This window comes from Trachinotus anak, unplaced genomic scaffold (genome assembly GCF_046630095.1).
Source record: "Trachinotus anak isolate AG129_WGS33_773 ecotype Australia unplaced genomic scaffold, CSIRO_AGI_Tana_v1 ptg000003l, whole genome shotgun sequence".
Taxonomy (NCBI): Eukaryota; Metazoa; Chordata; class Actinopteri; order Carangiformes; family Carangidae; genus Trachinotus; species Trachinotus anak.
The window spans coordinates 13,573,217-13,589,476 of NW_027273854.1; the positions used below are offsets into that span (position 1 = coordinate 13,573,217).

Below are 16,260 nucleotides of genomic sequence, written 5' to 3' on the forward strand. Positions count from 1 at the left end.
GTGCGGTCATCATGTTTGTTTGAACTGTGGGTGTTGAGCATTTTCATGGTTTTTGTGAAAAATATTTTGATGGGAGAGAAAATGAGATGCAATGTTTCCCCCCTCTTTTGTCAGCAAACTAGCTGGACATCAGGAAAGTGGTCAGTTATCAGCATTGGATATTTTTTTCAAAACACACATGGTCCCACATGGGAGGAAAAGCAGTAGGAAAAAAAAAAACACACACAGTATCCATGTTTTGCACCAGGCTCATGCATATAACTGCTGCCGTGCTCAAAACAAGTTCCCATGGAAAATTCTGCAATAAATCAAACTGCTTTTCCAAAAAGGAAAACAATATGGAATATTTCACACCTACTAAAGAACATGATGGAGTTTGATGCCCCAACACTACACACACATGCACTGACCCCGGTGTCCTGACTTTGGCACACTGAGAGGATGTGCAGTCAAAGGGACAAGTGCCATCCCATGAATTCCTTCAGTTTCTTGCCACAATCAGCCTTTGTTTCAGTCAGTCTCTGTGAGTACATGAGGGGGAGAGTACACACAGGACTTGGTGTTTAACTCTGTGGCCGGGTTACACAGTTTCAATTACATTAGAAATATTTTTTTGCTTAATATAGAGCAACATGAATTTTCACATAAGGTTAAAGGCTTTTTACAGGGGCAGCAGCTTTGACTAAAACTAAAGGCTGACATACCTTCAGAAAAACAACATTAATTTCCACTGTTCCTCTCTGCTTTTAAAATAATTGTCAGATAACCTGAGAACTACAGCAGGTCGTGTTTTACTTTTTAGCGATTTGACAACGCTTTCAATTTCATTTGGATGGCAGATTGTATCTTTAATGTGGTGGGATGAAACGGTTCAGAAGATGCTTGAAAGCACCTGTTACTGTGGAAAAATCAACTGGAGCTTTTTTTTTTTTTTTTTTTTAAATAAATGGAGCAGTAACAGCGTGTCTGCACATGTTTGCGACGATCTGTGCATCTTGATGGGGCTGGTCTGAGGTTTATGAGGTGCATGACTAAGAATGAAGACATACCAGTTTACATGTTAAATTTGAGACTATACATGAGTGCACACACAAACACATATTTCCCTGTGAATGTGACCACTGGCGGTAGCGTTGGCAGTTGATGAAACTAGATCGCAGCTTGTTGAATAATTGAGTGGTGGCCTACTGCGATGGATGGATCATGACCGCTGTTAACCCTTTCACAGCCAAGGATCATTGGCTCACTGTTGGCTCACAACACAATGAAGTGTGTTTGTTTATGCATGTGTGTGTGTGCTTGTGTGTGCTGTTGTACTACAAGGAAACTTTAAATCCAGTGTGTGTGTGTGTGCATGTAAAGCATTTTGTCAACATTGCTCTCACTTGCATGCTTCCCACTGGGGATTATTGTAAACTTAATACGCCCATTCTAATAAGTCAGAAGGTCAAGTTTCCTTTGAGCCCGGAGTCAAAAGTATGCAGTTTTTGTGCCAGTATATATGTGAACTATTTTCAGTTACATGTGAAAACTGCAAAAGCACACACCATTGTGTATAAATGGCCTATTTCTTGACCAAAAACTGTATAATTACATGTGTATCTACTGAAAGCAAGTGATGGAAAAGCTAAAAGAGAATATTATAACAAACAAAAAAACATACTGAATAAATGGAAATCAATCAGTCGATCAGTAGATGGCAGGTTACACAATCAAGAGAGCCTTCCCTTCTCAGGGAAAATCCAATCTGCAGTTAAACCAAAAGCATTCATCAGATTTTCTTCCATAGCCCCTTCTTCCATGACCCATTAACTGTATCCCAGTTTGCTAATGTTATTTCACCGCTTGGAAAAAATGTACAAAAGTTGACAGACTATTTTCCAGCTGGGTGTGCTATGAAGAAATTATCATAAGCATAAGTGTTCAAAAAGGCTGAAACGACTGCCTGCTAATGCAACAAAATGCAAACAAGTTGGAGGATACATTCAGCGTACTCCTGTAACAACTGTCCACTGATAATTGTGTCACTTTTTGACAACTGACTTGTCCAAGTATGCGTTTGTACAGTTTGGATCCAAACAATCCAAGTACTGTGTTAGATCAAGTAACATTTTAATAGCATTTTTATAAATACAGTAATACAATAAATACAGTACCAATAATTTGGTTTACAAACTGCAGGGTTGATTAGTAAAAAAAAATTACATCCCTACATTTAGATTGAGAAGCTGATTGACCACAAATTGACATTTCCTGGAAGCAGCAGTGAAGCCTGGTGAGTGTCCAGTTCATCTATAACACCTGCAAAATCTAATTAACTAGAATAACCGCCTCATGGTCTAATGCCTTCGCTACTCAGACTAGTTTCAGGTTACATAACCCTAACCCCCACAGGGAGAGCCATGAAGATAATTTTATACCCCCAGCCATAACCATAGCCCCCTAACACCCTAGCCACCTGTTCTGATTGGTTGGTTTGTAACTTAATTCTGATGGGTTGATTTGTAGCTGTGTTACGATTGGTCAGTTTGTGGTTGTGTTCTGATTGGTTGATTTGTAGAATACCATTACAACCCAACCAACCAATTATAATACGGCTACAAGTCAACCAATGAGAACATGGTTGCAAATAAACCAATCTGGATAAGACTACAATCCAACCACTCAGAATAAGCCCACCAACCAACTAATCAGAGCACAGCTACAATCAACCAATCAGAATAAGGCTACAAACTGTCATGTTACCTTGACCTTTGACCTTTTACCAACCTGAAAACATAATACCTCTGGTGCTGGCTGTCACCGGCACAGCAGCATAAAAGTTGAGCTCTGAATGGAAACATTGCTGACGTTGCATGACGCTCGACAAAGTACAAACAACAGCAGCACATGGGACTTAGGCTGATGTTGTGCTTGACAACCAGTTGCCATGGAGACAGCAGTGGAACCAGTACAACCAGTTCTATCAGTCAGTGAGAAGCGAAGCTTTAACGTGAGGGGTAACATTTCAAAACATACAGAGTACATACATATATAATATATAGATTTAATGCAGATTGACATATGTCGGTACACAGAAAAGATGTATACTGACATGTGATTCTTTGTCTGGGTGACTCCATAATGCAAAGACTACAGCTTCTCAAAAGTTCTAGCAAAGCCCATATGAGGATCATTTAACAGGGCTTAACCAAATGAACGAAAAAATGTTGTGCCTCAGACATTCTGGTTAGTGTGTACATGTGCATGTGTGTATGTGTGTGCCCAACATGCAGCTGCTTCAAGTGTTGCTCAATCAGAGGGGAAAAGAGCCGACCTGGTCCTTACAGTGGGCGAGAAAGAGAGAGGGGAATGAGAGAGAAAGGAAATGACAGGCAGCTGGAGAAAGACTGAGAGGGATTTGGGGCTTGTAAAAATGAAGATGAAGGAAAGGGGGGTAGGAAAAAGTAGTGACAGTGCACTATGACAGAGAGAAGGACTCAGAAAGGAAAATAGAAATAGGGCAGGGAGAGGAGAAGATGATGCACAGCATGTGGAGGACAGGAAGAACATGAGAACACGAAAACTGGCCAGAGATCTTGATAACCAACAGTTTTTCCCACTGGTCTTGTGGTGTGTTGCGTAACAGCTCTGTGACACGAAAGCTAGCTGTGTGTGTGTGTGTGTGTGTGCGTGTGTGTGTGAGTATGCGTGTATTTTTGTGTGTCTGGTGCTGCTCTACCAGGACAGACCTGCTGAGATCTGTTTACAAAGTCCCCTGCTCTGCTGCAGTCTATGTGTGTGTGAGTGTGTAAACGTGCGGTACCTGCTGTTTAAGTGTTTCCTGAGCTCACACCCAGGAGCAAGAGAGAGAGAGAGAGAGAGAGAGAGAGAGAGAGAGAGAGAGAGTTAAGGTGGAAACAAGAGTGAAGTGATAGAAAAAAAGGATAACGTGACAATCAAGAGCAAAACTGATGTATTAGTCACGTATAAAGTTATCCCACTGTACTGTAATGTACTGTTGACATCAATCAGATCTATCACTGCAACTAGTTTGACTCTACACCAGACTTCAGGTTTGAGATTCAAAGTTAAACTCCTGCTATTTAATCAACAAATGTAATGGATGAATCGAATAGTTTGACATTTTGGGAAATATCCCCATTCTAATAAATCTTATTCACTGTCTTGTCAATGTAAACACTGATACCATGCTTGCGTCTGTATATTTAATATGGAGATGATGCCAGCAGCTGTTAGCTTAGCTTAACATAAAGAATGGAATCGGGGGAAACAGTTAACCTGGCTTTGTCTGCAGGTCATAAAATGCATCTAAAACTCACTTATTAATATGTTTCTTCAATTAGAACAAAAACCTAAGTGTAAAAAACAAGCTTTTTTACAGGGGTTATGTCCCTCACTATTTCTTCACTGGGAGAAGTAACCTCCAAGAGTATCCACTGTTTAAACAGCAAAGTGTTGCTTTTTTGTTTTAAATTAAACTAATGAGATACAACATGTTTTTTAGTAGGATATAGGTGCTGGTAAATGGTTTTAATTTCCTTTGGACAGACCCAGGCTAGCTATTTCCTTCTTGTTTCCAGTAGTACTTTTCAATGTTCATTTTATTAATGTCAAACGTACAGAGGCAGCATTTCTATTTTGCCAGAAAGTTTGCACATTGAGAAATCAATGATAGAGGGGAAAGAAATGAAGCTACTGAGCTAGATCCAAATGAATCCATCCCTTTTCATTCAGCAGAAATGCAATTTATTAGCTTACTGATACAAACTTACTGACGAGCTGCTCATAAAAGGTTTCAGACTGGCCTAAGGATCTGATGAATCATGGATGTTGATTTTTGTTGTCATTTAACACCTGCTGAAGATGCCTGCAGCTGGTCTGTCAGGCTGCCTGAAAAGCTGCAGGGCCGAAGCTGCAATGATCTGCAAAACTCCAATGAGTGCAAACATATTGTACGGGGTGTTGTAGCTGAAGGCTGAACTGTCACTGAGCACAGATGACATCATGACGGGCATGAAGGCTCTCGGCTTGACTTATTATCTGAATAATTAAGCAAGATGAGACTCTGCCTCTCCTGCATAGTGTCACTTTCCGCTGTGAAGATGTCAAAGGAAACAAATACTTTTCTCCCAATTGCTCAACATTTGTGATCTAAAAACAATAAACCTTGGAGATGCAAAAGGAAATATATATTTCACTAAACATGTTTTTTGTCCTTTGTCACAACAGACACTGCACCACTTGTTCTCCATACACTCTTGAAGGGTCAAAGGTTAAACTCCCTTATGAGGTTCAACATCACTGAGGAAAAAAAATTACGAAATCAGAAGATTCTGACTCAGTGATCCAAACACACATTACTTACACTCAAAACAATGAAATATGGAGGCTGATAAAACAATAGAAGTTGTTTTAGCCCACAGTAATTGAATTCTTGGCTGTAATGTGAAGAATATGTGCAGAAGCCCCACGGTGTGGTCCTTTAATGGGACCACTGCTGATCACATCACATCACATCAAATTCAAACAAATATGTTCTCGTGTTGCTGCCATTCCTCTGGGTGTTCTCAGGTCAGCTGTGTCCCTCAATAGGCTGTGTTTTTTGAGTGGGAGAAAACTGTGACACAATACACTACATCAAAATGAGCCCACAAGATGAGTCTAAACCTCTCTACTGACCATATATTTGGTTCCTCAGAGCAATATTCTCCAAATGGAAAAGTGTTTTTTTTTTTTTCCTTAAAATTTCCTTGGAAAAATAAGTGTTTATAGCCTTAGCTGACAGCTCATTACTTAAGACTTAATAGGACCACAATAAGCTAGTTTTTTGCTTTCTTGCTTTCATTATTTTGTCTATCAAAAAAAAGGCTTTTGTGACTTTCGACCAACTCAGAAGCCTGAAGTTGCCTTCTCTCCCACTGAAGTGACCTTACAGTACTGTATGTGTGTAGTGCTGAATCTTTATGAAAAGTATGAATTGCAACCAAGAATTATTTTTCAATTAATTGATTAATTGTTTGAATTGAGAAATGTCAAAAAACTTGAAAAAAATCTACATTGCAACTTTCCAAAGCACAAAGTGAGGTCTTCAAATGTCTTGTTTTGTCTGATCGTAAAATCAAATCCTTTTGTTATTTAGTTCATTTGGTATATCTGACAATGAAATGCAGAAAATCATCCAGTTTAAGAAGCTGAAACCTCAGAATGTATGGCATTTGTTTTACCTATTAATGTGTGAAAATGTGTGTCACTTCACATTCATTCTCGAGGCCACGAGTTCTTTAGCAACAAATGTACATGTCACAGCTTTAGTTTCCATGAGAAACTGCTGTATGAAGTTGATTTCATTTTCATGGACCTTTTTCATGCTACAGCAGCTTATGGACACTGCAGAAGAAAAAAGCATCAAAAGCACTCAGCCAAAATGACAGTCAGTCATTTCCAGATAACTAACCTATGTCAAAACAGAGTCTCCCACTCATCGATTTCAGCCTACTGTGTGATAACGTCGCCTCAACATATCCAAGTGTGTCTGTCTCATTTTCATGGTCAGAGCATATCATGAGGATGTCAGTGAAACTATGAGAGGAAGGAAGGCAAACCAACAGGTGGTGTAAACCCCTCCCATACATTTTCTCCATCTGTCTCTCACTATCTTTCTACACTTCATTCTTCCTAAAGCTCCTGTTTGTTTTGCCTTTTATCCATCCACCCTCCACGTCATGGCATTGCATGTCTTCCTTCAGCCCGAATTCTTTAACCCATCCACCCTCTCTCTTTCACTTTCTCCTCCTTTCTTATCTTTGAGTGCCTTGTGTTACAAAACATTCACGTGTAGTTTTCAGCAGCAGCAGTGAAGAGGCTGCAGAATACAACTTTTCTGCCGATTTGCATTTAAATGTCATTTTAAATTGTGTGGGCTGCTGGCAATGCTGATATATTCAGCAGTTATGTGCTGCCATGTGTGCGTGACTTCTCTGTTTTTCATGTGAGTGACTGCACAGTATTTGATGTTGGTGATGTAATGTATGTGTGTGTGTGTGTGTGTGTGTGTATGTGTGTGGGGGTGGGGTGGGGGGGCACACCCATGCTATCAGTGTGTGGCAGATATCCGTCATCTTTCAGGAGTATACGGTGGTGGTTGTTGGTTTGTGTGTGTTTTTCTCAGGGTGTTTGAGCGTGCAAAAATGTGTGGATGATGTGAGTACAGCTTAAACAGTCAGCTGATTAATTGATTCATCAGAAAATGTATCAGCAACAATTTGATAATCAATTAGTGATGTGATTAGTGATTAGTTTTTTTTTTTTTTAGCAAAAACGTCACAATGTTTCTGATTCCAGCATCTCAAATGGAAATATTTTCAGATATCCTCTGTCTTCTGTGACAGTAAACTGAATATCTTTTGGTGTTGGATGGTTGATCAGACAAGATAAGACATTTGAAGAACATGTGGGACTCTGGAAAAATTTGACTGATATCTTTCACTATATTCTAACATTTATAGACTAAACAACATCCAGTTAACTGGGGAAAATTCTCAGCAGAATAATTGACATTGATAATAATTATTTTATTGTGGTTACAGCCCTGTATACGTGTGTATAAGCCCTTAATGGGAGGAAGAGGTACTGTACATGTGACACTGTAGAGATGCAAACGTGCTCTGCGGGGTCCTCACAGACCAGCCAAAGATTTACGTATATGTACATGTGAGTGAGTGTGTGTGTGTGTGTGTGTGTGTGTGTCTGTGTAAGATGTATATTTCTTTCTCCAACTTTCCCAGGCATAATGAATCAGTTAGAGGGGATTCCTGTCTGCTGCTACCCCACACACATCCTCTCTCATACTTTCAACACATACTAACCTCACTTCACACACATAAACTGAACCTCCTTTTGTCATTTGTCAAGTGTTACTCAAGCATCTGTAGAACTCCCAGCTGATCCATAAGGATACAAAGCCTCTCTCCCATTGCATCTATTCCACTCCCACAGACAGTACAAAGGATGGCTGCAATTACACTGATTCCAAGATGCCGATGTGTGAGCTAGTGAGACATTGGTAACAAACGCCTGTGAGTGTGTGTGTGTGTGAACACTGCATGGATGGATGTGTGGGAAAGTGTGCTGGCTCACAGCTGTGAGTGCAGCAGGGAACAGATACAAGCTGAACATGTGAAGGGATTGAACATGCTGAGTGGTCAGGAGTAGAAATAAAACCTGTGTGAAACAGTGACAGCAAGGCTGGGAGCATATTCGCCAGTGCTTGTTAAACCATTAACACATAACAATAGAAACACACAAGGTTCAAAGCTCTATTTCCTGCTTTCAAGGACTTCTTGATCAGAAATGATGAGGTTCAGCAGTGAAGAATATCTTGCTGTCTGCCTCTTGAGTTTGTTTCTCTTTTTCATCCTCTGTCTTGTATTTGCTGGTGATGCTGTTGTGTGGGCAGCACAATGATCGATCCTCATCCAGGCTACAGCCGACCTACGCTCCACTGACATTCCCACGTCCAAGATAGTTAAAAGATGAGATTAAGTAAATGGAGATGGAATAAAAGTGTGAGTGTATGTTTCCAAAAACAGATTTTATTTATTGGAATAGACCCAAAATCCAAAAGTGCTAGAAACTCATCAAATACTGGTGTTAATGAGCTGTTAAAAGGATTTAAGAGATAAGTCCCAGATGATTCAAAGATGGCAGGAGATGGCAGGTCTGTTTTCCTACATTCTGACCCAGTAAGAGCTATACAAAAGTAGTGCAATCTATAAATAATGCTGAAGATTTGGGACAAGTCTTACTTGCTACAGATACAATTTGTGGTTCCGTAAAAAAATGTAGGTTTGGGTGATAATAATAATTTTAAAAAATTCAAGGCATTAATAGCACTTTTCAAAATAAAGTTACAAAGTGCTTTACAAACATTAAAAACCAGAAAAAAGTTAGGTGGCACAGAAAGATCAATTCATACAGAAATGGAAGTTTATGAAAATGAATTAGAGAAGCTGGAGCCAGGCTGTGAAGTGCTTTAAAAGTAATGAGTGAAATGAGTTTTAATCAACTGGAAGCCAGTGCAAAGTGGCTAAAATTAAGGCTGTGTGATCTCTGTTTCTTGTTACTGTTAACAGTCTGCCTACAGCATTCATTAGGTGTGAGTGGGCTTCGCCACTAAATAGTGAGTTACAATAATTCATTCTTGAAAAGATGAAAGTATGACTTTCTCCAAGTCAGACAGTGATATAAACAATCAGATTTTAAAAAATGATAGGAAATTGATAAAAACAGGGCTGAACTTCTTTTATCAAATATTAGATTAGAATCAAAGATAACTGGCACTATTGGCTAAATGAAGGGAACCGGGTTATCTAATTTATCAATAAGTTCTAATGTGTTTAATGAAATAGGGTTGTTCTTCAATGAGCTGGAGGAAGTTATTAGACATCCAGCATTTGACGTCAGTCTGACAGTTCTGAAGGATGTCAGACTGTTGGTGGTTCTTGATTTTGCAGATACAGAAAGTCATGTGTCATCTGCATAGCAATGCAAAGGTATTTTATTATTATCTGGCAAAGGGGAGACATGGAGATAAAAAACAGAAGAAGATATAGGATGGGTTCTTGAGGTACTCCACAGTTCAGATGGGCCATAGGTAAAGCAATCAAGAGCAGTGACTGCAACTCCAACAGTCTCTTAGATGACAAACTAAGATTAAGATGTACTGCATTAAATGCAAAACTTAACTCAAGTAAAATAAGCCCTGATGCTTCACCAGCACCACTTGGTCTATGTTAGTAGAGCAGTCTCAGTGCTATGCTTTGCTTGAAAGCCAGATTGAAACTTAAGATCATGGAAAAGGAGGTGCTCTTTATTATTTCATATCAAATTATGTAAGCACTGTAACTTAATCCATGACACAGTGACAAAAACATTTCCTGTAGCGGTCAAAGAATTATTTTTGTTGGTACGTCTGAAGAGAGAAAGTCAGGTCAACGTCTTCTGGTTTAATAAGGGCAACATTTGAATATATTATCAGCTCTGCATGGGGAGATAACAGATGGAGACACACAGCTGTGCTCACTCACACACTCACACTCACACACACACACACACACACACACCCACACCCACACACACATTAAACACAATACACTCAATTGTACTTGTTCTCTCTGACATTACCCACCTTACTAAATTCCAAACTTTCTTGATTCCCCCAACACACACACCCTCCTTCCCCACTTGTGACCCCTCCACATCCTACAGGCCATGTTTTTACTTCAGGAATTTAGTATACTCACTCTCTCTCTCTCTCTCTCTCTCTCTCTCTCTTACACATACACAGACACACTGAATCTGGACCCCTGCATCTTGATGTAACGCAGTTGGTATTCAACAGAGGGGGGAGGGGGTCTTGAACACCAGCTCCAGATGTTAGTAAAGAGTATCCCGGTCACTCACTCTTGCCAATGTAAGGTCACTTAAAATCTAATTTATGTAAATGTATATTTAACCTCAGATCTTCTAAGAAAAAGCTGAGATATTTAAATTTGGCTGGTTGAGATGTCAGGTTAAATAAAGATTAAGAAAAATGAAATGCCTCCTCTTTGCCAAAAAGAGACATTGTTTCCATGCTCCCACATCCACTGCACTGCTCCTGCTCAGCCCTTGAAGTAACATTACATAACCTCAAATGCCTTATTTTGTCAAAGGAACAAGAAACAACCTCACATTTATCTGGGTGGCAGGCAGAAATCGTGCACAGATGATCACACAGGCTGAAGTGCTGACTACCTCCAGACAACTCCTGCACTATAAGCTGTTTCATTAGAGCTGACAGGCAACATCTTTTTCCTATTATCACGGGCAAAATGAGACTCTGAGCGAGGGAGCAGGGCAAGGCAGAGATGTGACTCTCCCAGAGTCAGGGAGCCTGACCTGAGCCATCATCTCATTTTGTATGGTTATAAACTAATAGCCGGAGATGATCATGTTTTAGCTGCAGTGACACAAAGACCTGATAGGTTTAAAGGATAATGTGGTAAAGCAGAAATGAGTAGTTTTCGTCATCATGACAGTCTTCTAGCATGTACAATGGGATAGAGAAAAACTGGGACACACGTCAGAAGTACATGCTTGCTGCAGTTGTGGGTTTATTTACGGTTATATAGCCACTAAATATCAATGTAGAAATCACTTTTTAATGCCAGTCACATTTTTCCTCTGTTTAGTGTGACCGATGATCTCTGCTCTGTTGCTCTTCCTTAGAGATCCACGAGCGTTACTATTTGTGTTTATTCAGTCCTCACCCCATGACCTCAAGCCCTGACCCTTAAACGCTGTCCTCTCTGTCCATGTTTTTCTCACGCTGATCGCTTTCACTCAAATACCACTATCCACATCTTCAAAAATGAATTGATCCTCAAGATGCATATGTTTGTGTACTGACAGTTTTCTGTTGAAGGAGTTTAGAGTTTGTTGGGACTGTGTTGTGTAATTCTCTTACATATTTTGCTTATTTAGTCTCTGCTTTTGTTTTGTCTCCGCTGTTGTTTCACCACCTGTGACACATGTGTGAATATGGGCTCAAATTAGGGTCAAGATGTTCAGCTCAAAGTGATGTTCACAAGTAATTCCAAAGTTTGTAGTTTTACATCAACATTTGGTAACTTGTCAAATAAATCTGCATTATAAATTCCAGCCTGTGAAACTGTAGAAAATATTTGAATTTGTAAGTATAATTACTACCTCCGCCAACCAGTAAAGTTGCAGTTTACATCCATGTCTGTGCAGACTTTACTTGCCTTTGTTAAGCTTTGTTTTTCCTGTTCAGTATGTCTACTGCAGTAGTGTGTAAATTCATTGAGAAAAACAAAAACACAGAGTCAGACTTCTATATATATATGTTCACATGATTGGCCAATAAAACTGATTCTGATGTAAAACAAAGTTGAAGCGAAAATTTATGTATGAATTCTTGGGTCATGGCCAAAAACGTGGTTTGTGAGGTCAAAGTGACCTTTGAGCTTTGACCACCAAAATCTAATCATTTCATCCTTGAGTCCATGTGGATGTTTGTGCCAGATATAATGAAATTCCCTCAAGGTGTTCCTGAGATATTGCCTTCACGAGAATGAGACAGACCGACAGACAACCTGAAAACATAATGCCTCTGGTCGTGGCTGCTGCAACCAATAAGAGACTGTGTGAATAAAATCTGTGAACACTTACATCAGTGCCGAGGTTACACAAAGACGCTGTCACTTTACAAACTCAAAATCTATATCTATATATATATGTGCTACACATGTGCTCCTCTCAGAGCTTTACACAAATATGCACATAAACTTCTACCTTGTGTTAGCAGACATACAATATAATACCAATCTTCAAACGTCACACAAAGCTGTATTACATTCTTGACCATGCAAAAACATAAACACACCCCCCTCCTCTCTCTAAAACTGTTTACCAGATGTGTGTGTGTGTGTGCTTGTGTGTGTGTGTGTGTGTCTGTGTGTGCACTCTACAGGAGCAGATGGTCTCTAGCAGAAGTTTATTGCAACACAAAGTGCTGTTTACATGTTAACCTGTGTGCTGTTAGGTCAGTCACCTGGATGCTACAGCAGTTTCATATTGAGTTGTATCTGTCTGAGCTGAACTATTATATGATGCTTTAAGCTCCAAAGCTCTTGAAAAATAACCTTATTAAAGGTCAAACTCAGCATGGCCACATCAAAGAGCAAAGAAAGACACTGCACACCCATTTGTATGTGTTTTGTGGCCCACTGAACTCCATCTCGTCCCTTTTCTTATTATTTCTCTTCCCTTTTCTCAAACACTTTATTATGTTTTATTTTACAAAATTTTGCCGTATGTATTATTTTTTTCTCATTGCACTAATTCTGCTCCAGACCATCACCGTAGCAACAACTTTCTGTGTACATCCTAACAAGCTCTCTGTGACAAACCAGGAAAGCAGCATGCCTGGAAAGAACAACAACAAAATGTAGCCTATAGTGGCTGTGGAATAATGATGACCTCTTATATGCCACTCATTTTTTAGCTACTTTGATTCATGCTCAACAATTTAGTCATCCTTTATCTGCTCATCAAGCCGTGTGTGTGTGTGTGTGTGTCTGCAAGTTAAAAAAAAAGGTTCTGAGAAAGTGACACATGACACTATCTTGGGCTTCAGTGTTAATGACACACCCACATGACACACCTCGGTGCATGTGTGTGTGTGCAAAGGGGAGAAAGACAAGCACAGAGGCAGTGCATTGACACATCAAGGTGTGTGTTAAGGTAAGATGATCCATCTTATACCTTAGTCATAAAGTTCTTGTCCTTGAAATGTCTCTTCCTTTCTCTCTAAAGGACCTGAGCATCAATCATTGTTCCTGTTAAACATGTTCGATACAGTCTGCTGGCTACTATTGTGCCTTCAAGCAAACAACTGGACAAGAACTGAATAGAAAATTGCTTGTGAGATGACAGTGAAGAAAGTGACTGAACTAAGCTCATGCCTCAATTTGATATGATTTCCTCTGTTTTTGTCACAGAGAGATGGACTGAGAGCAATTGTTTTTCACACTCTGAGGTTTTGTTCAGGTCTGTTTTATACATTCCACTCAAAATTTACTTGGGTTTTCAAGCATCTAACTATACTATATTCTAAACTCAGGGTGAACGTTCACTGATTTAAAAGCGTTTTTTTTCCCCAATTAACTTACATTAACTTCACATTTACTACCTAAAATGACAAACAGGGATGTCACTACTTCAAAATAAAAAAGTTGATTGATGGATGGTAACGATGGTTTGATGAGAACAACAGTGAAGGCAAAATGTGATTTAACTGTAAACTCATGGCCTTCGTGAACAGACTTAAAAGTACAAATAGCTGTTTAAATTGTTGAGCGTGGGTCTAAAGAAGTAGATGAAAAATGAGTGACAGGCTCAGTGACAGCAGCATTTCTCTCCAACATTGGCCCTCGAGTCATCAGGCCCAACTACAACAACAAAAGAGGTTTTGGCTATACTTAACGTTGGCTGAACATTGGATTTCTAACATCCCAATATGACTCAGCTGTAATGAGTGTGAGATTTGGTGAAGACATGAGGAAGAAGAAGAAAATGTTTTTTTTTCATGGTTTATAGTTTGTGATACTGGGTTAGAAATGCATAGGGGTGTAACGATTCTGAAACCCAGTTTAAAACCGCAAAACAAACAATCATAATTGAGGGATCATCATTGGCCATGTCACTCATTTTTCGAGTGATCGTGATGGGCGGTAAAAGTTAAGATTGTTTAAGATTGATAATAACACTGAGATTGAAAACCCCCCTGGCACATTCAAGTCAGAAGTGTGGGAACATTTTGGTTATATCCCCCCACCCACTCCTAAAAAAAAACAAAAACCAAAAAAGGATTTATAAACCACATAGTGGTTCAAAACCCTGTAGAAATGCAGTAAGAGAATGGAGAATGAAGGGGTTAAAAAGCAACCTCCTGTTTGTACCTCTACAAACTACATGAGGACATAAGCATGTACACTCAGATACAGAAGCACTGAGTCTGTGGGTCAGCAGTTGACTCTATCTGCTATGTTACAAATCAAGAGGAAAGCAAAAATGAGAGGAATGCAACAAAAAAGAAACCAGGGGGATGAGTGGTCATAAAACAGAGGAAAAATACAGACAGAGTCATGTAACCTGGGGAACACACACACAAACACACACACAGAAAAGCTCTAGTGGGGATATTTATTAGGCAAATGTGCAAGTGGTTAAAGTTGCAGAAAATATTACTACAGTGTCCATGTGCATGCCTCTATAGTATGTGTGTCTGTGGAGTCTATAATGTGTGTCTTTTAGGGCCTTAGACCTGTAGCTACAAAAGATTCCTGTTGCTTTTAATAGAGAGTGGCGGATAAACACAACACAAAACTTGGGCATTTGAGTCCACTGCGATATTTCAAATAGTGAAACACAAACCTTATTTTCCTTAGCAGAGGTTTTCAAAGTCTGACACTGTGGGCCCCTCCTCTGACAACAGTGAAAAAACAAAGACCCCCTGTCTGCTTTTTTCCATTTGGGGGGGATAGTTGTGGAACTACAGTCTCCATAATCTGCGGGTCTGAGGGGTGTAAACAGGAAGTATGATGTTTCCATGGAGTCAGAAATCACTGTTGGCTACAACTTGAGCCCCAGTGTTTTTTAGGCTATAATTGTTTACACGACTAAAGGTATGCTGAATTAGCTATTAGCATGTCCTGTTTGCAATGCACCCACAGACAACTGTCGCTGTATAACTTTGATTCTCAAAACAACCTAAAAACATAATAATTCTCAAGCAAGTTCTGGGATAGTAAGGAGCATCATTTTTTAATGAGTGGATTTGGACATTTACTCATGATGGACATCAGAGATAATGTCTTCGGGAGGGTCAAGTGAGTTATTACACTGAAGAGTACAGATTTTGGCGCAAAATGCTGCAACTGGGTGCTATGACTTGTTAAGTACCTTAACTGCCTCCTGTGCTGTTTATTAGCCACCGCTGCAGCTGCAATTGCTGTCTGTTGGTAAGCGGGCCAAATCAGAAGCCAAACTCTAACAGCTAACTTCCCTTTGTTTCAGAGCACCTGCATCCACCTGCCACTTTCACCCCCCAGTATCTTTGTCTCACATCTCTCCCTCCTCCCCTTCATAGTAACATTCAATATTCAAATGCCATGTACTCACTCTCAGTGAAGTAAATGGAAACAAAAGCACAACAAGATAAAGCTGTATTAACTGTGCTGTGCAGCTCAGTTAATCCAGTTCTCTGTCAACCTTGTGGTTGAATGTTAACAGACTATTTCAAAATCCTCAGCAGAACTAAAGGTACTGAAAAGACACAGATCAAACAGGTATATCCCTGTGTGAACACACATGTCCACAATCACTGACATACTTGCACACATGCAGGCAGTGCCAAGCATCCATCTTTCACATACCCCCCCGCCCTCCAACTGTGTGACTCCACTACCCTGCAAACCATCCAAAAAATCTTCTAGGTTGTTATTGGCTGCTCTCAGTCTTGGGTCCAAATGCTGTCTTTCCCTCCTTCTTTTTCTCCTACTTTTCCTTAAAAAATCTAATATGAGAAGAAATGTGCTGCTCTCAGCACTTTCCTACAGATCAGAATAAGAAGACTGAAACATCTCACAGCAAACTGAGGAGACTTATACAGCTGTGAAAGGCCATCTATGTTCT

At 39.8% G+C, this 16,260-nt stretch overlaps 2 protein-coding genes across 2 annotated transcripts in view; one reads left to right on the forward strand and one right to left on the reverse strand.

The window, feature by feature from the left end:
* LOC139618188 (Na(+)/H(+) exchange regulatory cofactor NHE-RF2) overlaps positions 1–16,260 on the reverse strand; it is a 32,572-nt gene that overhangs the window by 13,126 nt on the left and 3,186 nt on the right. The window lies entirely within an intron of this gene.
* On the forward strand, positions 3,103–4,032 carry LOC139608967 (putative uncharacterized protein DDB_G0271982). Its single transcript, XM_071463143.1, has 2 exons — positions 3,103–3,392; positions 3,840–4,032. Exons 1-2 carry the CDS (start codon positions 3,241–3,243, stop codon positions 3,907–3,909), a joined length of 222 nt encoding a protein of 73 aa, XP_071319244.1. The 5' UTR covers positions 3,103–3,240; the 3' UTR covers positions 3,910–4,032.

Excerpts from the sequence above, each read along its gene's own strand:
- LOC139608967 (XM_071463143.1), top strand. The coding sequence starts at position 3,241 with ATGTGCATGTGTGTATGTGTGTGCCCAACATGCAGCTGCTTCAAGTGT. Across the intron at positions 3,393-3,839 it reads AGGCAGCTGGAGAAAGACTG|GAGCAAGAGAGAGAGAGAGA; the intron begins AGAGGGATTTGG and ends GCTCACACCCAG.